This window comes from Tachypleus tridentatus, chromosome 8 (genome assembly GCF_004210375.1).
Source record: "Tachypleus tridentatus isolate NWPU-2018 chromosome 8, ASM421037v1, whole genome shotgun sequence".
Classification (NCBI taxonomy): Eukaryota; Metazoa; Arthropoda; class Merostomata; order Xiphosura; family Limulidae; genus Tachypleus; species Tachypleus tridentatus.
Window position 1 is genome coordinate 26,860,146 of NC_134832.1, and position 25,252 is coordinate 26,885,397.

The following is a 25,252-nucleotide window of genomic DNA, read 5'->3' on the forward strand; positions in this document are numbered from 1 at the left end:
GTATTTGATCTTTTTCATGTGCAACACACAAGAATCCATATCTTATTGTCATTTTATTCTTATTTCCATTGTACTACAAACCAAATACATTTATTATCTATTTATATATTTCAATGTATGTACTTACTAATTTACTTTGTTTTAAGCTTTCTGTGTAAAACAATGGTAAAAAATCCAAAATGTGTTATACCAAACCTTCATTTATTCAATAAGTGGATAGTTAGGTATTCCAAAACATACTTATCTCCACTGACATTTTAGATATTTCTTGATCTCCAGGGATTCCACTCTTTGCTCATCTAAGCATTAAAAATGCTTTCTGCAGTCTAAGCAAATTCTGATTTGCAAATTTCTCCAACTTCAGTGTACCCTCTATCTAGATACTGCATATAAATGCCGTATTCAGATAATGTAATCACTTTTCTTGATAAAGCATTTTGCAGGGGTTTCTATTAGCATAAGCATTTTACTTATTCACCATTTTCATTGCCACTTTGAACATGGTTGGCATTTCTATATTTTGTGTTTTCTTTTATATTTATAATTTATGTAATTAAAAATAATATATATAGTGACGAGCATAAATTCAAGAGTTAGTGCTTCTACTATGGTGGTCAACTCATTCTCTTTTCTTCCACCTCTGATATTTGGCCTTTGTCAGCAGCCAGGGCAGGGTCACTCAGTCAAAGGTGTTGATGATGTGAGAAAGAGATATATATGCAGACCAAGGTTGTCTCTTCAGAGGGTTCTGAGGCAACTTTTGTAAATGACTTAGAAATGACTGGCAAGAATGTAGACTCGCTTTTTCTAGCTCCTCCTTTTACTAGGTTGGCCTCAATGGAGGATCATTTTGATCAACCACCTTCAGCCACTTTTTTGGTTGGTTACTCATGTTTGTGAGGTTTTGGAGGTCTACACCATTGCATTTGACTCTATTCTTTTGTTAGCAGAAAGGATGGCAAGTGACTACTTGGTTTCTCCTCCTCCTCCTTCTGATGTTGCTTTTCGTGCTGAGAGATTTGCCATTCATTGACACAACAGAATAGCTATGCCCTATCCCCCATGTTTATCGTATCAACAAACTTTGGCATATCATTGGCAGGAGGATGTTTATTTATATTCTCAATGGATGGAACCCCCTTTTGGACCTGTAGGGGTCATGATTGGAACCCGGGATCATTTTTAATAGATCATATTTTTCTCAGATTTGTTTTATTCTCATGATTGTCATGAGGTATTTATCTTCAACTGTTATCTTAAGCCTGTCAGTTGAAGACAATTTGGGGATTTTGCTGATCTCGACCTCAGTTAGATTGTCTTTGTCAGTTCTTTGTTTTGTTTCCTAGCTGGCTTGTTATTGGGATTTATTGGATGGAGACACTTTGTTAGAAAATATTTACCATCTTCTGCCCTCAGGGAGTTATGGTAGACTCCTTTTTTCCATCCCTTGTTATTTGCTAGAGCTCCAGAGATGTTAGAATTTCAAATTGATACAGCCCATTTACTTGGATATCAACCTTTAGTGTTTCCCACCCTTTCCCTCCTTCAGTTCTCAGGTCTATTGATTCCCATAATAGGATGTATCTGTAATTTTGAGGATCTTTAAGTGTGGGATGACTGACAAAAATGGCATTGGTGATTATCCTGCAAGCAGGCAAACAGTGGAAGCATGATTACATCACTTCCTGGACATCTGGAGTCTTTTGACCAGAGATGCATGGACACTCCATGTTCTGGCTCTGAGCTGCTTATTCAATTTACATTACCTCCACCATTCTCTACTCATTCTGTTGCCTTTTCACCTTGCATAACTACGGTGAGTGGAGCTTCATTCCCAGGCGATCAGAAAGTTGTTAGTCAAAAGGGAAGTAGAGGGAGTCTCTATCCAGTTCTTCCAGGAGTTTATTTGTTAAACCAAGAAGACAGGAAATTAACATCTTATCATTGATCTGTTTTGGTTTTACACAATTTTTAGATCATTTCCACTGTATCATGGAATCTTTTTTTAATGTACAATAGCACTTTGCACTAGGGTTCTGGTGACCAAGTTTAATGTTACTGATGCTTATCTGCATGTTCCTATTGCAGAGTCTTCTTTGAATTTTCTCAGGTTTGTGCACAAAGGTCAGGTGCTACAGTTCAGAGCTCTACCTTTTGGTCTTGTATCAGCACTTTTATGTCTTGTGCAGAGTTGTTCGAGTCTTTTCTTGTCACCTGCATTCCTTGGGCTTGTGCGCACATCATTATATGGATGATTGGCTGTATCCCATCAGTTAGAAGAATAACACTGTCAGATTCTCCTTTCAGAACTAGCAAAAGCAGACTTCCTTATCAGACTGAAGAAATCTGCTTTGTCTCTAATGTAATATCTCATCCATCTAAGTGTGATTTTTAATCTCATTTAAGTCTCACTTAATTCTTATCAGGCTTCAATGCAGGGAAGGAGCTGTTAGGCTTTTATTTATGTTTCCTTCTGCTACTGCATAGATGGTTCTCTCTTTTTTGGAAAATGGGCGTCCCCCAAGCTGGTCATTCCTTTGAGACGAATATGCATGAAGTTCCTTCAATAGTCACTGTACAATCTATTGATCATGCATTCTGATCCTTTAGATCATCCTGTCTCATTACTCAAAAACAGCATTGTTTATTTCAAATAGTGGTTGGAATGGAGCAATACTATTATTGTGATACCCATTCTGCCACCTTGTCCCAAGATCCATCTGTTCAAAGACGCATCTCTTCAGTGATGGGGAGTTTATATTCAAGGTCAGAAGTTCCAGGGTTTTTGGACAGAGATGAGTGTATTCTTTCAGATCAATGTTCTTGAAGTCCCTGCAGATAAACTGGCCAGTGATTCAAGGTCTGTCTCTCATGACTGGAAAAATTATGCTGATACATTCTGACAATTTCATGGTGGTACCTCAGGTTTCTCATCAAGGAGGCACACATTCACAAAACCTTGGTTTTTCTACCTTGAATCTTCTGTACTGGCCTAATTTCCATCATACTAGTCTTTTAATGTGTCATGTTCCAGGAGTGATGAATTTAATTGCACATCACTTGTCTCAACCCATCTGGATTCTTCCAATAAAATAGATGCTACATCATGAGGTTTTTCAGTGGATTTGCTCTCAGTTCATGTCTCCAATGATTGAAGCTTTTGCAATTTATTGGAATTCTCAGCTGCAGTGTTTTTGGTTTCCAGTACCTCATCCTTGAGCATTAGCAGTCTGGATTGGACAGGTTTATATCTGTATGTCTTTTCCTTATTTCATCTATTGCTGTGGGTTCTGATTGTGGTTTGTTCTACTCCCTGTCAGGTTCTCTTGGTTACACTATATTAGCCAGCTCATACATGGTATTTGCTTCTTCACTATCTATAGGAATGTCCATCTCAACCACTTTCACATTGGCAGTCTTTCCTGAGATAACCTTGATCAGACACTTTCCACCCAGATGTTTGGAAACTCAATTTTCATGCTTGGAAGTTATGCAGTCTTTTGCTCAACATAAAGGTTTAACTCCTAAGATTTCTCAGTATTTAACTAAATCTCTCCTAAGTCCAACCATGACAGATTATCAAACAGAAATGGAATATTTATGGTTAGTTGTGTATTAAAAGGAATTTAAATCCTTTTCATTCAGAAATATCTACTATATATATCCCCTTTTATGACTTAGACATTTGAGAGGAATTTTGCCTCATCTAGTGATTTTTTATATAAGGCTTTATCCACAATTTTTAGGTATTCCAAATAGACATTCTCAGCAACCCTCATAGAATTCACCACGATGAAGACAAACTTCATGTTCAACAACCACCCAAAAATCACCCATACTGGACTATACATTCCTTGGGACTCAGCACATGAAACAAAACAAAAACTCAATATACTAAGAAACCAAATAAACAGCCATAAAACTATGTTTGCCAGATAAAATTAACAATGAATTAGACAAAATAAAACAATACTTCATCAACATCAATAAGTTTCCTCCACAAACCATAGAAAACATTATACTCACACACCTAGACAAAAAGCAAAATCAACAACAAAAGTAAATATATCTCGCGAATTAAAAAATCACGAAACCATATATTCTCGACATCAGCAGAATAATAACCAATATTTGGCAAAAACTAGTAACAAAATATGACATTCCAGTTAATACTAAATTTATTCAAAAACCAGGCACAAAACTAAGGTCTATACTGTGTAAAAACTACACTGCCAAACACCACACCAACATTATTTATAAAATATGATGTGATAACTGCCACGACTTCTATATTGGAGAAACAAGTAGAAAAATGGAAACCAGATTCAAAGAACACACAAAATCACCTTTGCATGTTTTCGGACACTGCAAATCAAATAAACACAACATAAACATAGAAAACACCCAAATACTAAATAAAGAAACAAACAGAAACAAATAAAAATTAAAGAAGCCTTACTTGTACAACAACTCAAACCCAGAATAAACCAATACAAAGGAACACCTTTATACCTATATTAATAAATATAATCAAACATCTAAACATGCCCTCTACATTCCTACACTCAGTTACACAACCTCTTTCAAACATGTGGTCAACTATTGGTCAGTTACCTGTTTCTTTGTGAACCTGATAATGATCGAAGAAGGTCAAAATGTTGTTTGCTCCTCTACATAAAAAATGTTCTCAACCCAAATCAGCCGTTTTTACATATATAGTTTTCTCTACAAATATTGAAAGATTTTTGAACTTCCAGTTTTATCTGTTCTACAACTAAAATCTTTTTGTATTCCAAGCAACCTTTTCAAAAACCAAATTGGAATTTTCATGTTTTATGTGCGTTGTCTCATCCCCCTTTTCATCTCTTACCTTCACCTTCTTTGTTTTACCTTTCATGTTGTATTTGTTTTTGTTGTTGGCCTGTGGAAGTTATTAGTTGGAGTTGTTTGCAATCCATGTACATAGAACTCTTTATCATTTCCCATTTGTCCTTTTTTACTGCAAGACTGTGGTTACCATGGAAGGAAAAGTATCCTTTTCACCAATCTGTTTGTCAACCATTTCTTACCTTTATGACTGCTCCAGTCCTGATCATTTATGTTCTGTCAGGGCCCTCAAGTGTTATGTGGCCTGTACTAACACATTTTGGGGTACTAGGAATTGGTTATTCATTCACTATGTTTTTTCTGTTTTCCATTACCCTAACAAGATAGTTTCTTTGCAGTTGGTTTACAAGATCTGCAGTGGATTGTCATTACAGAAAAGGAATCTTTTGCATGTCACATCTCGCCAGATTCGTCGTGTCTCTATGTCGTTAGCTGCCCAGTTGAATTGTCCTCTGGAAGACGTGCAGGCTGGTGTGTGTACTACTACTAATACTTTCCTATCTCATTACAAAGATGATCTTGCAGTTTCCTCTTCTGAACAGTTTTGATACTGCCTGTAGCTATTTTGACCCTATCTGTTAGACTTTAACCAAAAGTGAATATTTTCCTCAATCATATACTCTTATTTCCAGACTACTAGTGGAGCATGGAAGTCATTACCACCTTCAGTTTCCAGTCATTGGGATGGCAGACAGGGGCTTTTCCTGTGGAGTGTTTGAGTATGCTCCTCCACTCTTGAAGAAGAGGGCAAAATTGGGGTCTCTTCTACTCAGACCCCTGGATGTTTTTCCATGTGTCATTAAGAGTGGCACCAGCCTCTGTGAGAGCCTACTTCTAATTCTGATTCAGAATTGACACAAAGCTATCCTATAGAAGGGTGCACAGCTCTCTTCTTATGATTATTATTAGTTTTGTATATTGTTCATGGAAGAAATCCACTATCTATCCATAATTACAAATGCAAAGTTGTCCCATCTGAAGTTCTTGGTTTAGTACAGGTACCATGTCTTCATCATTTTGGGTCAAGAATAAGAATAATCCTTATCCACTTGGTTAGGGAGAAAACATGAGTGTTAATAATTTCATACTAGATAAGTTCTGTTTCTTTGGTTCAACATACCTGTTCTGAATGTGGTGTAGTACCCCCACTCTTTTACCATTTTTATCTCTGTACATTTCTGTTTTATACAGACTCTTTATATATTGATCATGCCTGCACTGGCCCTCTCCCCCTTTTGAATGTGGGATTCTATCTTTGGTATCAGTGGATGGTAAGTATGTTTTGGAAGTTAACATTTTACTAAACTGAAAATATATTTTCGATAATGTTAACTTATCTCCACTGACACTCTCCTGCAACACCTGCCCATTAAAAGCCAATTTATGTCTCAAAAAAGTGATTACATTATCTGAATGAGATGTTTATATGCAGTACCTTGATAGAGGGTGCACTGAAGTTAGTGAAGAAATTTGCACATTAGAATTTGTCTAGGTAATTTTAATGGGGTAAAAAAGACTGGAACAAGCATTTTCAGTGCTTAGATGGGTAAAAAATGGAGATTCTGGAGATCAAGAAATAGCTATATTGTCAGTATTATTGAAAATGTAGTTTCAGTTTAAGAAAATGTTAACTGGACAGTAAGCTACTACAAAAGATATATCTTCTCTTTGGGTTTAGTAATCTCCTTGTCTAGATAGATATCATAAAATGTTTAATTGCCCAATGTAGTTGATAGCACTTTGTATTATTTTGACTTCTGCATATGAGGTTTACATTTTGAGCTTTAGTGTGCTGTTTTTCCAGTTGTGTCATCTTATGGCTGGTCAGTGGATTCTTCATCCAAAATGATCTTACCCAAACGACCTGGTAAGTTTCAAATTTGAAAACATCGTAACCTAATATGTTGTTGAAATTTAATTTTTCAGAATGTAATTAAACAACTTTGTTAACAATGTATATCAATTAAATTGGCATCAAAATGTAGCTTGTAATTTAAATGTTAATACTGTATATATCATAATTTATTAATCTGAAAGTAAATGTTGTGAAAACAACTAAATATCCTCTAGTCTTATAACTAGGTTTATAATTTATTACAATGACCATACAACATTTGTAGTAAATGATTCATTAGAAACTAAAATTTCAGATGTGGAGAGCCTAAAATATGAGTGTCTTATCTTTTTGATTTGCTAAGATATCAGTGTATTTACAAATCTACCAAGATAGCCCTTCCCACTACTACATTATTTTGAAACCTCATGTTTACTTATGCCTATTTTTCTTTAGTACATGTTTATAACCAATTGAAAAAGAATATTTCAATTTCCACACATCTGACAGTTGTTTGTAATTGGCTTGAAGAGGAAAGCAATAGTTGTATTGGAAACATTCAAGTCTGTTGAGTAAAACCATGGTTTATACAGAAATGATTTTAACCCACTTATAGCTTAGGTAGAAAGCCAGGTAAATTACAGTGGTTTTATGTGTATCATTATAGTAATTTGATAATTGTATTGATTTTCTAAAATATATTTTTAAAGTCTGCAAAAATTAGTCTTCTCCCCCTAATGGAGAGAATAAATTAGGCTTAGCAAGTACAGCGTACAAGTACAAATCAATTTTGTAATGTTAGAATAACTGTTTTCTGTACATTTTTATTTGTTATTCTATGTTTAAAAAAAAAAAGACTGGGTATGTTATGAGTAAATTGTAATAATATACATGTTCATAACCATTTACACACTTTGTATATCTATACCACATACCACTAAATTATGACTACATTTACCTACCAAATTTATTGGATAGGCCCAGTCTCTCTACAGAGTCATATCATAAACATTTTCTTGCAGTTTTGTTACTTTAGACAGTTCTTGTTGTAACAACTCTGACAAAATAATGGATAAAATATAGTTTTTCTGAAAAAACAAACTTTATTTAGGAAGTTTTAGATATTATGCAAATGATATTTAAAAATTCTCAAGAGAAGAAAAGTATTCTTGATTTTCACATGAAAGTCACTTTGCACTTAGATCAGTCAGTGCAATGATTGCATATATTCATGCCCTCCAGTAGTACAGAGGTATGTCTGCAGCCTTAAAACACTAAAAACTGGGTTTTGATATCAACCCATGGTGGGCAGAGCACAAAAGCCCATTGTGCAGCTATGATTTCCAATTTTGGGATTTTTTTTTTAACCTGTTTTACTTGTTGGGAAGAGGAGGAGCTTAACTTTCATTTTTCTTGCTAGTGCCCAATTTTCATTTGTTTCTCTCTTTTGTACTACCTCTTATGTTATCTCTCATCACTTTATGTTATGTATTAGGCAGTCATCATGCTCTGGAGAGATTTTTCTTCTTTTCATGAAATTGGCCATTACCTCTTCTTCTGTTTCATCTCTTCTAACTTGATTCCAATGCCTTTGGGGTTTGTTAAGATGGGATACTCTCATAACTAATGTACACTTCACTCTTCCTCATCTCTATGATCTTTCTTGGGCTTCATTTTTTCACTGAGGACTTCAGGAGAGTTCTTCACAGTGGAGACTAAGGCTAAGATTGATTCTCCAGCAGTCCTTGTTTTCTGTGGATCATGTCTTTCTCAATCTCACTGTTCTGTTCTTATTCCTAGGTCTCCTGAATCTGTATCTCCCCATTCAAAGTTCTGGCTTTCTACTTCTTTTCCCGCTCATTGTGGATTCCTATATATGATGAGGGGACCTCCCAGGGAAGGTTCTGTTCCTTCAGTTTACCTCCTCTGGGGTCTAAACATCCACCATGTGTTTGCTGTGCATGGTGATCCGTGAAGGAGAGGATCCTGGTGGTTGAGAGGTCCAACCCTAACACACCACTTTGGCCTTAAGTTCCTGCAGACAGGCAACCTTGGGTTGCCTCTGCTTGGGTCATTTGGCTGGTCCACTTGGGCTAGAGTAAACCAAGTACCAGAGTTGGATGTTCTCAACAGGTGTGGTTGACATTGTATCTTATGCTGGTGTTTGGGTATAGTGCGCACGAAACCCTGGCGTTGCTGCAGTGGCCTTGTTTAACATTGTAGTGCATCCCTTCATAGGGCTCCATGGTGGGTGGGGTCAATAGGCACTGAAATATTCCTTTTTTTTATTATGGATCCTCCAAATAAAAACTTAAATAAAATAGTGAAAAACAGTCCATAGGTAAACAACCACATCTTGAAGATTCTGAGCAGCAATCTTCAACATCTGTAACATCTGTTGTACCTCATTTTCTTATACTACATTTTCTTTCAGACAAGCCTTTAGGGCAAATGTCTCCCTTTTCATTCAGAAGGGATTAGAAGGACTTGCTGGCTCTACAAAGTTAGTAAAGAAGCTTCGATCTAGTGACGTATTGGTGGAAACATCCACATCTAAACACAATGAACTCCTCTTACATTCAAAGGCAATTGGAGTTATACTCATTGAGGTTACACCTCATGCTAATTTGAATTAATCATGAAGCTATTGTTGAGAGGGCTTTGAAAAACATCCCTGAGTCAGAGATTCTAATTGGTTTCTCCACTCGAGAATTACAATGCCAACCAATATCCTCATTCTGATATTTACATCACCACGTCCACTTGCCACCATCAAGGCAGGATATCTTAATTGCAGGGTATGGCCATATATTTCAAACCCTCTCCAATATTTACAGTGTAAGAGGTTTGGTCACTCAAAGACGTCATGTCGGGGTTCCCTAATGTATGCTTATTGTGGTGGAAGGACCACGATGGCTATGAATGTGAAATGGGCCCTCATTGTGTCAGTTACAATGGCTCTCACCCATCCTACTTTCATTCTTGCCCTAAATGGTTGGAACAAAAAGGTGTGCAGCATTTGAAACGACTCATAACATTACTTACCCTGAGGCTCGAAAGTTGCTGTCCATCACTTCAAGTCGGACGTATGCTGCTGCACTTCGTTCCACTACTGCAGTGGGAATGCAGATGGATCTCTCTGTGCCTCCAAAAAAATCATTCTCAGATCAAATGAAAAGTCTTTTGACCTTCATGTTAAAAAAGTTGATGAATCAACGTCAATACCCACTTCTGTTTTTAACATATATTCCGGCAAATCACAAGATTCACTACTTTGGTTCCAAGTACAGGCATTTCTTCAGATACATCTTCTTCTCCCACTCCAAGATGCAAAACAATCATTCATTCACGTTCTCAGTTCTGGAATCTTATTCCAACAGCAAAGACATGCACATTTGACCTAGGACAGGATCCATAAAGGCCAATAGACCTCCCTCGAATAAAGACAGTGAAGAAAAAAGACATGATCATAAACAGATGGGTTCTCCATCCAATTTGCCTACACATAAATAAAAATGGACACCTTGATGCAATGGAACTGTTGAGGTTTACGTTCTAATCTAGATGACATCAAAACACTGATTGCTTCCTACCATCCTGTATGTCATTTCTTACAGGAAACATTTCCAAAATCTGCCAATATCTACCTTTTGGCAGTTTTCTTTGTACAGAAATGACGGGCTGTGTGATGGAGGGATGGCATTGTTGATTGATTAGCATGTGCCCACCCTGTTGTTGCCACTTGACACACTCTTGGAGGCTGTAACCATCTATGTTTCCTTGGTTCGTACCATTACTGTTCGTTCTCTGTACCTATCACTTGGAGAGACCTATGATCAATCAGACCTTGATGCTCTCATTGAGCAGCTGCTATCTCTTTTTTTTTATCCTGATGGACTTTAACGGACATCATCCTCTCTGAGGAAGTGCTGATATTTGATAGGAGGGGTCACTCTATAGAGAGCATGCTCTCTGATCACAACCTTTCACTTTTCAATACTGGTCCTTCTACTTATTTTCATGCATCTCGTCAGTCCTCTACTGCTATTGATCTCTCAGTTTGCTCCCCTTCACTATTCTCCCACTTTCCATGGAGGGTTGACAATAATCCATGAGTCAGTGATCATTTTCCTATAATTTTGAGAGAGACTGGCTGTGGTTGATGCCACCCGACCCACTTGCTCCGGTGGAAACTAGATCAAGCAAGCTAACTCTCTTTCCCTGCTCTCGTAGAACTTTATCCTGCCATTGTCTGTAAGCCATCAATAAATGACTATGTGGCAGTAGTAACTGACTGTATTATACAAGCAGCTGTTCAATGTATTCCTAAAATCTCAACATGTTTTCCATGATATCCTTATCTGTGGTGGAATTCTGCCTGCCACATGGCATGGAAGGCTCAAAAATGGGCCTAGGATAGTTTTCGTAGGTATCCCACACTCTTGCACCACATTGCTTTCCAGCAGGTCCATGCACATGCTTGGTGAGTAAGACGTCAAAGCCAGAAGGAATCTTGGATTAAGTTGACAACCAGCATATCTTCTTCTACCACCAGTTCCAAAGTCATATAGAACAAGATTCGAAAGGTCAGTGGGCAATGTAATTCTGTCCCCCTCTCGATCTTGCTCTCTGATGGCTAGGAAGTAGCTGATACCCAGAGCATTGCCAATACTCTAGGTGGAACCTTTTACCAGGTATCTAGCACTTCTGCTTCTTCCACCACCTTCTTAACCATCAAGACTTGGGCAGAGAGATCACCTCTTTATTTCGAGTTGATTGTCTCTCTGACTGTAATTGTCCCTTTACACTGGTAGAACTCAAACTGGCCCTTTATCAGTCTGGCAGTACATTGGTTGGACCTGATGATGTATGCTATGAAATGCTGCACTATCTCTCTCCTGCTTCTCTTGCTATTCTTCTGATTGTTTTCAACCAGTTCTGGCAGGAGAATGTTTTTCCTGGTGCCTGTTGTCAGGCTATTGTCCTACCTTTCTCTAAGTCTGGGAAGGATCCAAAGATTCCTTCAAACTAACATCCAATTGCTTTGACAAGCTGTCTCTCTAAGACCTTAGAGAGGATAGTTAATGTCATCTTGTTTTCCTCGATTATTCAAACAACCTTCTCTTACCCATCATGCTTTTATTCGATCAAAACTCGACTATGGATCACTGGTTTATGGCTCTGCCAGGACCTCAGCCTTAAAGATGCTGGACCCCATTCATCATCAAGGACTTTTGCTCTGCACTGGGGCAGTTTGCACTTCCCCAGTTCACAGCTTGTACATGGAGTTTTGTGAACCTTCTTTGTGCCTTTTCCATTTGCAACTGTCTTTACTATATACTTCGAAATTTCATTCATTACCAAAGCATCCCACCTGGGGTTGTGTTTTCCTTCCTTGGTGGGCCATACTTTTTCAGAACAGACGATCTGCCATTGCTCCTTTTGGCCTTTTTTTCCATTCGCAGTTGGATGAATTGGGTCTTTCCGAGGATAACATTGCTGTATACACTGGTCAGCCCATTCCACCATGGCTTCTTACAGTCCCCAAATGTGTACCTATCTTTAAGTTAGTCTACACCCTGTTCTTGCCGATATTCAAAGCCGACTGGCCCTCTTTAACATCTACTTCTATCCAGTTTTTCTGGATACTGGGCCACGTTGGTATTTGCTGGAATGAGCTCGCTGACACCCCAGCTAAATCTCTCTACTTTGGCCCTATCACCACTGTGCCTGTTCTATACATAGACTATGGTCCTATATTTAAGGCTCATCTCCATGCCAGTTGGCAGTCGACTTTAAGTGAGCAATGCGAAACAAGCTTTTCCAAATAAAACCCTCTATTGGACTTTGGCCATCTTGCTTCCATAAAGATCAGAAAGAGGAAGTTATTCTAACTAGACTACTCATTGTTTTCTTTGATCTGGGACTAATGCACCAATGTGTTGTCTGTGTAACATTCAGGTAACAATAAACCACATTTTACTGTTTTTCCGTCGTCATGACTCTCAACCATTTTAAACATGTTCTGTCCCAAGGTTAGATCCGAAACGTTAGACAATGTTATCGGCGATGGTGACGCTTTCCACCTTAGAAAGGTTTTTAGTTTTTAAAGGCCATTAATCATTTTTAATATATACATTAGACTTTTTTTAATGTGATTCCCTTTTAACCTTCAAAGTCCATCTATTTTGATTTGAAATTAGGAAATGCCATAGCATCAAATAACTCGAAACCAATTTCAGGCAACTGACACTGGTTTTTGAACATAACCTGTGAGTTATGATAATTACAATTATGATACAGAAAGTCCTTTACAACTTGTATTACTGTAGTTTTTCTCTTACTGCTGTAAACTAGGTATAAAATTTGGATATAATGCTATTTATGTTTTTAATTCAAAAATTAAATTTTGTTTTGTTTTACCTTAATTCATTTTTACAAATTTTAATAATTTTACTTTAACTTTTTACCAGATTTTGGCTCAGATAGCCTAGTTGTTTTGCACCATAAAACACCAAACAACCAACCAGTCTAATTAAAGCCAATGTGCATTCAAAATAAAAGTAATTGCAATAATTATTATAAGTAGCAAAGATACCCATGTGATGTACAATGAGAGGTTTATGAATGTCAAATTGTTTATTGATTTTATACGAAATGATTATTGTTTTGTCTATGGCTACATCTTTACTGGGGTTTGTGGTTGTGTATGCACTCACAATTTCTTTTTCTCTTGGTTGTACTTTCTGTTTTTGGTAATATTCTTGTGTACTTTGTTGGGATCACATTCTGAATAAAATAGAAAGAAAGAAGTGTGTATTTAGATATCTTATAATAAAGCACACACTATTGATAGGTATTGTAGTGATGCACTTGTATCAGTGAATATTAAATTTGGGAAATGTTAATGAGATTTATAAAAGAAATTTTTAACAATTATGAATATAAAAATGTTTTTTGTTTTTTCTCAAATATGGCAAATAGCAGTATAAAGTATATAAGAATAAAATATGTTTGTCCACTGGGGCTGATTATTAAAATAATATTTTCTGTTTTATTTATTTATTTTTAGTCAAAAAAGCAGTAAGTAACATGTGACTTAACATATTTGACTTGATAAAAGTCTCTATCTTGAAAGTATGTATAAATAATGTGGAAAAAATCCATCAAGTGATTGATGGGATTTGAAAATGAAATGCAGTTGCAGAACTAATATTCTACAAGTTATGAATATAAACAATGCTTTTTATCCTAAATATGCTAATAATGACTGAAAGTACATAGATTGTATTTATGTATACCTTACGCAATGAAAGAAAAAACTGAAGAAATCCTATTGGTACTTCTAGTGGCAATTATCACTGACTAATCTATAATTAGCCATCATAGGAGCAGTGAAATCTATGTATTCCAAAAGAGAAATAACTTCTTGACAAATCCAAAATTATCTGTAGTTGATGAAACTGTTTGATTTGTTCAAATCAATAGTCTAGGAGGAGATATAAGCAAATAAGCAATTATCTCGTATTATTGTAGGATTTACTTTATACATTCTGTTCTTTAAAGCAAAGTTTCTCTGTATTGAACAACTGACTAAAACAAAATTTTCAAGAAAGTAAAGTAAATTAACTCATTAGTTTTTATTCAGTATTTTGGTTTTTAGTGCAACTTTTAAGTAATATAGTTGTGTTACATCAGTCACTTATTCAACAAAACCATTTATTTGAATTTCATTTTTTGGCATGGACTTCCATGTCTGGCATGTTCAAATGTCAATAAAATATTATTTGGCACAGAGCAATAGTTCTTGGTGGATATGCTAATAAAATCATGACATGGTGAATTAACTACAGTGGGAAGGGATGAATTAAAAGGGAGCTTGAAACAACCAGAATCACAATTGCAATTATAGGTAAATAAATATAAGGGTCCAATTACATTTTATGCTAGAGGGCTATCTTTTGTAGTTATGTCACTGCCATGGGGAACACAAATTTATGGCTACCAGCAATGGTTACTGAAAGTCTCTACATCTGGTCAAATGGTTAATGTGGACATCATTTATGGATGAAAACTGTCAGTTCTGTCAATATAACAGGTGTTCCACAGTAACTAATTGACATAAGTAGTTTCTCATAATAAGAAATCATGCAGTCTGACAGCATGCAGGCCATCACATACAAATGATGGCCACATTAAGCAGATGTATCACCTTGTATTGATCATAGACTGTTTCTCAATGCCCTCTAAGATTTACTGCTCTGTGGTGAATATTTTATGTATATCTGAACAAAAAAAATTTATAACAACTCTGATAATATACTTGTCTATTTTTTCTTCTTTTTGCAACAAGTCAAGAGACTTTTTATTTTATGACAGATTCACCAAAGGAACAACCAACATCTAGTGAAGAACAGCTTGCAAAGTTAACAGATTTTGTTTCATTTCTAGAAAACTGAGATTTGTCTGTAACTTTGCTTTATGATATTCCCAGCATTTGTAAGATATGGAAATGTTTTTGTGTTTAATAGTTTTTTTAGCCAATGGATATGAGCAAGGCTTTATGAACCTTACATGAACTAATGTGTCTTAAATTGTGGCTGTAAATGTTATTTAAATAAAAACTAAAAGGGCTCTTATCTCACATGTATGTAGTAACGATGTGAACAACTGTTACTGTCCAAGATTATAAAAATTAATTTATTCCTCTGAAGTCACTTAGGACATTTTCATTAGAAACTCAACAATACCTATGCAGCTCTCATAATCTTAAACTTATTAACAGTAGTCATGTTATTTTAAAAATGTCATTGTTCTGTTGACTAAGCCTACCAGAAGTAACCAGATTAGCTTGAAACTTAAATTGAACATTGTTTTATTTTTAAGTGAAATCCAGGCTTGGTGTGCTTTTGCTTCATTACACAGACTTACCAACATTAGTTTGTTTGACTCATATTACACAGACTTACCAACACTAGTTAGTTTGACTCGTATTACACAGACTTTCCAATACTAGTTAGTTTCACTCGTATTACACAGACTTACCGACGCTAGTTAGTTTGACTCATATTACACAGACTTACAAACATTAGTTATTATACAGACTTACCGACGCTAGTTAGTTTGACTCATTATCAAGAACACTGATTTGGCATAAATTGCAATGCTTAAGCTTCACATTAACATTCATATATATATACTGATCTTTGATATTTCGTAAAACTGCTGCTTGCATACTGTGGTAAAGTGAACTGTGATATAACTACTGATACACTTGGATCTCTGTTTTTATGTAATGTTGTTGTCTTAGTTAAGTTTTATTTTTATTGAACTCTTTAATTTTTATTTGAATGTGACCGTGAAATGAAAACTACAAACCAGATTGGTCAAGTTCTACCTTGAGAAAATTTATAGATTAAAAATAACATTTTTCCTTTAGTTTTGAGAACTACTTTTTTTAGAACAAGTGAAAACTGTGAAGTGTTGAGCATTGCACTAGTTCCTTGTAAAATAAGATGCTTTAGTCATGAGCAGGTTTTCTTAATTACCAACTTTTTGAAAAATAATTAGATTTTGTACTCGTATAATGCTGTACAGTCCCTTAAATGAATAGAGATCACAAGTGTGGTGGACTCCAAAGTAATAGGGGTTATGCAAATGAAATATGAAAACCATAAGATGAAAAGAAGTAATTTTTGTTCTTAGCATGAAAATCACCTTTTTTGCATTAACTCAGTAAAGGCTTAATTAATTCTCAGACAAATCATTAACAAAAATAGCTTATTAGACAAACTAAATTATTGTCTACAACACTTGTAAAGCATTACAAGTGATGCTGAAAAATATGCTGGATTTTGTGAAGGTACACTTACTACATTCAGAGTTGTGTGGTGGCTACAAGGGTAAACAAGTTGACTCTGCCAGTATGCTTAACTTTAATCACACAAAAACAATATACATATATACTCATAAACTTGTAATCATAAATACTAATCAAATTAAAACCTACATATACATACATTAAAGTTAAGACAACATTTGCATAAATGTTACATGACAGATTTTTGAAGAAAAAAGAACATATAATTATCAGAAATATACTTTCAAAAGTATTTAATAATTTATCATTAAAATTGAAATGAATGTGAGATTGAGAACTGTCTTGTTCACACTACATACTGCAAGTAGACTCTTTCATTCCACTGTTATCTTATGGTTGGCTGTTTCAGTTGTCCCCAGGCTTTTAAATAGGTCTTTCTTAGTGTCAACAAGCTTGTTCAACAAGGAGCTCTATGCTTCCTCAGACCAGGACAGAAATGCTGTCGTTTATCACGATTAGTCTTCCTCCTGTTGTAGAGAACCCAAGTATCAGTTAATTTGGCACCAATCTCTTGGTGATATTTTCTGTACAGTGGAATCTGTTCTAGCTTACAGTGGGTGGTCAACACCTCAGATTGTTTTGTCTGGAGTCCTAACCTTAGCTCTAGGTTTAGCTATAGAATTTCTTTGCAAGTAGTACCTCAGCAGATGACAAGGTAGCAGTCCTTTTTCTCCTTTCATTTCTCTGTAATAGACAGTGGTCACTACTACCATCCTCATTAATTCTTGGTAGTGGTTGTAATAGAGATAACCCACAAGTAAATTGGTTCATCTGCACTTATCAGTTATAATAGTTCTAGCCATCTTATCATTCTGGAGGCTGTTCAACCCCCAAGACAGCCCATTCTCTAAAACGTTTTTTACAGCTTTGGGATGTAGTGTACTTGCCAAAGGAATAAGCATATCTTATGAGTCAAAATGCTGTATTCTTGTACAGAACATCTTAGAAGCAACTCCTGCTCTGTCCTCACCACTGTTGACTTCTCCCCTCTAAGATCCATAAAGTGGTTGTCCCCATAACCCTCTTAGTGACCAGTACATTCAGTAGAGGTTTGACTTCCTCAGTGTTCTGTCCTGTTGGTAGGTAATATTCAGCTACTAGAGCCCTAGGGTCAACCTGACAAGAGATTGCAGTGAGCTTTTTCATGTCTGATGCATTGGCTAGCAAAACATCATTTTCCATTATGTCATTTATGCTTAATACTATGATAGGTCATGGAGTTCAAGGTACAGCAGCATAGTATACTTTGCCAGGGAAGAAGTCCTGGATATACTGGTTGTCATCTAATAGGCAATCTAGTATGTAGTTTAAAAGTTCTTAGGTATTGAAAACAAGGAAGGTACCTGATCACCATCTTAAAAAAAAAAAGAGAGTAGAGACAATAGTCAAGGAGTTTATTACAAATAGCAAAAATCCAGGTTGAAACTAAAGTATAAGGATAATTCCAACTGTTCAAAAGTTCAGTTATGTTCAAGTGCTATAAAGGGTCCTAACTATTCAGTAACAACCATAACTTACTCTAAAATCCTTTACAGAGGAGTTCACGGCAGCACACATAAGTCAAACGATATTTCTATAAGCTGTCTGTGTAGTAAAACCTTATGTCACTAATAGAAGACATATCCCTAGCACCTGGGAACTTCCCAATCTTTAAACTTCACTGTGTCTTTGACCACTGAGTTTAGTCCTGCTGCCCTCTGTTATGGCTTAGTTTCCATCCTAGTCTTAATTCTCTTTCTATCATATGGATAGAGCCAAATTCCAGCAATTCTAGACTTCCATCAGTTTCTCATGCACATTAGCTGACTAGGGTTAGGCTGTGTCAATTCTAACTTTTGACCATTAGAATCCACTAGCATTTACATTATCTTTCTTTAGGAACATCCAATTGCAAATTTAGTACTAGTTTTTGGTGTAGCTTCCAAAGCTTTCACCATATGAATATTACTTGCTACCACTTCCTAGTACATTTACAGCCTGTATTTTCATGTGTTATTATTGTACCTTGTACTGAAACAGTATCAAGAAAATATTCCTAAAAACTTTATGCTTAATAAAGTATTTCAATAAGTATGATTGTAAATATTCTATCACAACAAAATAAAACATTTGTATACAAAGTTTATATTTGTCATATCTAAGCTAAACATCATTTATTAATAATAATATCATCCACTCATGAATATTTCAGTTTGATTCAATTAAAGTATCTTTTATGATCTTTATGAAATGGGTAAAATTATTTTTTCTGATGAAGCATAAATCTACACTGTCTGACACATTTTAACAACATTGAAATATTATTTTACTAGTGTTAATGAAAGTAGCAGGTGCGCTGTATTTTCAAATAGTACCTTCAGTTAATTTTATGTAAAAAATCTTGTAATCAAGATCAAATCATTTATCTCTCTTTGGTTCTTTGTGTAATTGTTTATACTACACATGTGAATGACTATCTGATGCTCATATATGTGTGCAAAACCACACACACGTACACGTGTGTATATATATTGTGCTATATGTTTGCATTACCATTACACACTATCACATACCCTAGCAGCTTTATAAAAGAATGCCTCTGGCTTCCATGTAAATTATTTCAATAGCTTTCTCAGGTTACCTTCTGAGATAGCATCTCAGTAGCAATTGTCTTGTATGCTGCAGTCTCAGAGCCTTCAAACAATTCATTCTTCCTTTCAAGAATCACTAAATAATCACTTGGCAGAATTTAGCTGAACTAAGAAGTTTCAGCTAAAATCTTCATCAGTTAGAATTAATCTGTTATCTCTGTAAGTCAGCCTACAGTCACAGGAATAATGTAATGAATACCAGGCAGCATTTTTTTGCAGAGTTTCCACAATTTCATTAGATCAAGTGAGTGATTCAAAATGTTAGACGATGTTTCACTTCCGAAAATTGATCTAGAGTCTTAGAAAGTAGGGGTCACAATATTGTTCCAGTTACCTTTATAATACAAGTTTTTGTAGGATAAATTACGAAGTAGTTTTGAATTTAACTAGACTGATTGAGTTAAAGCGAAGGAATAAACAGACTGAATCTGACATGCTATACAATGTCAAATTAATATACAGTCATGTGAAAAGTTAGGACACCCTATGAAAGCCTGTGTATATGTGTAACATTTTTGGATATATAGATATTTAATCTCAATTTCAACAATAACTAAACAATTAAAACTGAAGACTTTTCAAGATCTTCTGTAAATTTAATTCTACAAAAATGCATATTCTAAATGAGGAAAAAGTTAGGACACCCTACCCACTAATAGCTAGTGTTACCCCCTTTGGCTGAAATAACTGCAGTGAGATGATGCTTGCAGCCATCTACCAGTTTCTGACATTGGTCTGAAGAAAGTTTGCCCCACTCCTCAATGCAGAGCTCCTTCAGCTGCGAGATGTTTGAGGGGTTTCTTGCATGTACAGCCCATTTCAAGTCACCCCACAGCATCTCAATGGGATTAAGATCTGGGCTTTGACTTGGCCATTCCAGGACTCTACATTGCTTAGTTTTCAGCCAGTTCTTGGTGGATTTACTGGTATGTTTTGGGTCATTGTCGTGTTGCAGGGTCCAGTTCTGCTTGAGCTTCAATTTTTGTACAGATGGTCTCACATGATCCTCAAGCACCCTCTGATACACAGTAGAATTCATGGTGGATTCTATGATTGTGAGTTGTCCAGGTTCTGCTGCAGCAAAGCAGCCCCAAACCATGACACTTCCACCTCCATGCTTCACAGTTGGTATGAGGTTCTTTTCCTGGAATGCTGTATTTGGTTTATGCCAAACATGTTTTCTGTTTTGGTGTCCAAATAATTCAATTTGGACTCATCTGTCCAAAGAACATTATTCCAGAAGTCCTGGTCTTTCTCTACATTCTCTCTAGCAAACTTCAGTCTGGCCTTGATGCTTCTCTTAGAGAGCAAAGGTTTCCTCCTTGTGCACCTCCCATGCAAGTTAAATTTGTGCAGTCTCTTTCTGATTGTAGAGGCATGCACTTTCACATCAACAGTAGCCAGAGTCTGCTGTAGGTTCTGTGATGACATGTTAGGGTGTTTGGATACCTCTTTTAGCATCTTGCGGTCTGCTCTCGGGGTGAACTTGCTTGGACGACCATACCTGGGCATGTTGGCAGTTGTTTTGAAAGCCCTCCACGTGTTGACTATTTTCCAGACAGTGGAATGGCTGATTTCAAAATCTTTTGGGATCTTTTTAAATCCCATCTCTTACCAAACTCATAAGCTGCTACAATTTTCTTTCTGAAGGTCTCAGATAACTCTTTTGCTCTCATTTTGAATTTATTTACAACAAAAAAAACAGGACAAAAAGGAAAGACATGAAATATAAACAAGCAAAAACATGAATATTTACAAATGGGAAAAAACAACATGGCAATATATACAAACATGAATATGTACAAATGAAAAAAAACATGGAAATATATACAAACATGAATATTTACAAATGCAAAAAAACATGGAAATGTATACAAACATGAATATTTACAAATGAAAAAAACATGAATATCTACAAATAAAGAAAAGGGGAAAAGAAAATATATACAAAAAAAAACAAAAAACGCAAGAAGCGAGAGTGGAGGCAGGGCAGTTCAGAAGCCAATCTCCACCCGACCCCCCACCAACGAACAAAGAGGCGTGACGTCCGGCCGCTAGAGATGGTAAAACGTCCCAGAACCCAGGCGCTGATAGTCTGCTTCTAGGCAGAGTAACAGGCGATATCTGGCTCTACCCAGTATCGAGAAGTACGACACCAAAGCCTGCTCGAAGACCAAGTTGTTCCGAGCAAGCCAGATGACGTACTTGAATATGGTAATAGTGTACTGAAAGGTAAAGGCCAAGTGGCTGGGAACAGGTACATGGTACAGGATGATCTCTGCCGAGAGCGACGGGACCTGGAAAAGCGCAACCCTTTCCCAGATCTCTGGCGACGTTGGACATAAGACCAACCTGTGCAAGACAGACTCCACCTGTGTGTGACACACTGGACACAACTCGGTTGTACATGAGTTCCACAGGTAAGTACGCTCCCTCACTGGCAGGATGTTATGCACTACACGCCAGTTGAAAGCCTTGAGGTAGCGATCAACATGGTGCAGTGTAACGCGGCCCCAAACAACACCCACAACAGAAAAGGATGGTATCGCTCGATCCTGTGGGTACATGCGGGGACCAGCAGGCGGTAGAGAGAACAGGAGTCCGTCAGTACATCGGAAGACACGGAACGACACCGCCGTAACGCAGCTGCAGCGGCGACGTACCAGGGAGGAGGGTCAAAACACATTGGTGTCTGCAGGCTCAAAGGAATACCAAAGAGCCTGCACCCCGTGTCAACCAAGAATTGGCAACAGGGGTGACCTTCCAAAGACAGACAGCGAAAGGAAACACAGAAGAAGGGAAAGACACTGGGTCCGTACACATGGGATGTCCAGACCACCCCTACGAGGCGGCAACGTCAAGGAGTGCCGAGACACTGCCTCAGGCTTGCCCACCTCACAGGAAGGCACAGACATGGTGCTCGATGGCTCGAGCAGTGCAGTCATCCAGAGGAAGGATGATTTGTTTGTTTTTGAATTTCGCACAAAGCTACTCGAGGGCTATCTGTGCTAGCTGCCCCTAATTTAGGAGTGTAAGACTACTCTTGGGCTACTCTTTTACCAACGAATAGTGGAATTGACCGTAACATTATAACGCCCCCACGGCTGAAAGGGCGAGCATGTTTGGCGCGACCGGGATGGGAAGGACGGCCCCCAGGTACCAGACCAAGGGGAGGATTCTCCTCTGCCCTGTCAAACAGGTTGACACAGTAGCGGTAATCATCCACCACCGAACCATCTCTTCCCAAGCAGCCCCAGGGCCCGCGAGAAAACGAACCCTGAAGCAGGTGATTGGGGAAGGGGTCCAATCCAGACCAAACGGGGAGTCGGCAGGTGAGGCCCATTTGCCAAAGCCCTGCACACGAGACTTGGGGACATTCAGCTGGGCAGCACTGGCCCGAGAGTAACAAAGGACGATGGCCAGTGCTGAACCTAAGGATGTAAGGTTCTCGAGGAACAGGTTCACATCGTCTGCATGCGCGACATACATCACGCATGAACCCCCGGCACCGAGACTGAGTGGTATAGATGAGAGAGCAGGCACTCGATACCCAACACGTAAAGTGTTGGGGACAACGGGCAGTCCTGACGAACCCCCTGTAAGATGGGAAAGGAGGACATCAGGTACCCGTTAACCAAGAGCCTGCTCGAAGCGGTCGCGTACAAGGCTTGCACGTAGCGTACAAAAACTGGAGGGAGGCCACACCTCTCCAAAATGAACCACAGAAATCCATGGTGAACTCGATTGAAAGCTTTGCTCTGATCGAGGGACACAAAGTCTGCAGGGATATCCTGATCCATGATGTAATGGAACAGGTCCCTGAGAAGCACCAGATTTTGTTGGATACTTCTGCCCTGCATGCCACAAGTCTGAGGGCAGTGAACCAATAAAGGCATGACTGCACCCAAATGGGCACATAGGACCTTAGAAATGATCTTTGCATCCACGTTCAGGAGAGAAATGGGGTGCCATGAGGAAAGATCTGCAGACTGGCTGGGATCCTAACAGATAAGTGTAATTAGCCCATCCAGCATTCCCAGTGGCAGAGACCCCACAGCCAGACAATCGTTAAAAAGTCAGACAAAGGAGGGTCTGATGACATGCCACACATGGCTGTAAAATTCCACTGGCAGCCCATCTGGCCCAGGACACTTACCAAGCAGCATGGACCGAATGGCCAACCAACACTCGCCCATGGAGACTGGTTTCACTAGCTGGTTGTGAAAGAAAGGGTCGAGGGAGGGCAAAAACTGAGTAATGTCCTCCCACAACTCTTCGTCCACGGGCGAAGCCAAAAACAAATGGTGATAGTAGTCGAGGCATGCGTCCAGAATGTTGGAGATGTCAGATGACGATTGACCATTCTCCAACACCAGACTGGAGATGTGTCGGGTCTTAGCCATCTCCCGTGTCTTGCACAGTAGAACTCTGGTGGCAGTTCTGGGATCGAGCAACTTGATCAGACTAGAGATGCTCGCTGCATGGAACGGCTTGGAATAATCCAAATCGATATCTTTACGAAGTGTCTCGATGTTCGAAAGGACCCAGCGATCTGTCGGTCTGCCATAAAGCAAGGCAGCCAAGATATCCTGCTTGCCCAGCAAGGCGAGGCGGCGGGCCCGTGAAAGCCGCATGCCTGCTTGCCTCAGCAAGGAGGCACAGGCCTCCTTGAGACCTGCCCACCAAGACCCGGTGACAGACTCGACAGAACAGAGGCCCCGAACAAGGGCAAGCAAAGCATCTCCCACCCCATCATCAGCAAGGAAGGATACGTTGAGCCTCCACACACTGGGCCCCCGATAAACAGGGACAAAATCCCGGAAAGTGGCGAGAAATGTCCGATGATGACACACCAAAAACAAGACATCCCCGATGAACAGCAGCCCCGCAAAGACTCTGCTGTAAGCCAGGTGTCAAATAGAACTGGTCGAGGCAGCAAGAAACGCCCTGTTTGGTCCAGGTAGCCATTAAAGCAGATCCATGCAGTGCACGCCAGGCATTATAAAAGACGAAATCTGACAGCACCGCACGCAGAGACCGCTTACACTGACCACCAGAAAGAGGATCACCCCCAATATTGTCGAGGAGAGGATCCAAAATGCAGTTAAAGTCGCCCCCAAGGATATCAGCCTGTGTAACCATGAACTTGTCCAAGCCCAAGAAGAAGGCATCCCGATCCCCGGTTCAGACAGGTGCATAGACGATCCACAGTGACAACATCAACGTACACCACCTGCCCTTCAGCATTGCTATGCGACGTGAGGATAGTCCCAAGAAAATGTGGATGGAAAAGGATTTCCACCCCTCACGAACGTGTAGTGCCAAACGACCAGAAGGCATGGACAGGGTAACGAGAAGAAAACGAAAAATGGTCCCTCTGAGAGGCAAAATGGGTCTCCTGCAAGAAAATTGCGTCAATTGCAAAACGGTTGAACAAGGAGAATGCGTAGAATTGCTGAACAACGCTACACATCCCCCAGGATGTTAAGAGTAAGGCAGGAAAAACCCATCAACCAATCAGAAAGGAGGACTCTGACTTGAGGCATGGGAGCATGCGGCCTCTTGAGATCATCCGACCCCACCCCTTCGCAGCAGCGGCCGCTGACATCCGACCACCACCGCTGCACGCGAGGAACATCTGGACTGAAGTCCAGCAACATAATGGAGCTGCAAGGCCCCACACTTCCCCACTGTCCTCACTCAATCTGGAGAGACAGGGAAGTCCAACATACTCATGAACGAGCTTGGAGATGGCAGCTCGCTCAATGTCAGGGTCTGCACCTCGGGGGAAGGGGCCAGAACAACCCCAGAGCCAGTGCCGAGGGTCCCTCAGAACCACCAGCAGTGGAAGCCAGGGGATCCTCAGAGTCCCTGACCACCCACATTGACCCATCTTGAACTTACAGGGGTGGTTGGATCTTGGGCGCCCACACAACCCCCAAACCACCCGACAGGGAGACCACAGCCCCCACAGAGATGGGAGACGCCTCAGGGCCATCTAGACCGACCTGAATCCCCACA

General features: G+C 38.7%; 1 protein-coding gene across 2 annotated transcripts in view; it reads left to right on the forward strand.

Annotated features, from left to right (window-relative positions):
• The window catches only part of CSN8 (COP9 signalosome subunit 8), a 41,667-nt gene extending 22,946 nt beyond the window's left edge, over positions 1 to 18,721 (forward strand). For both annotated transcript variants that reach the window (XM_076447837.1, XM_076447836.1), the window contains 2 exons: positions 6,692 to 6,754; positions 15,101 to 18,721. In XM_076447837.1, the coding sequence (XP_076303952.1) occupies positions 6,692 to 6,754; positions 15,101 to 15,180 (143 nt within the window). In that variant the 3' untranslated portion in view covers positions 15,181 to 18,721. The remainder of the gene's footprint in view (positions 1 to 6,691; positions 6,755 to 15,100) is intronic.
• The last annotated feature ends 6,531 nt before the right edge of the window (positions 18,722 to 25,252 follow it).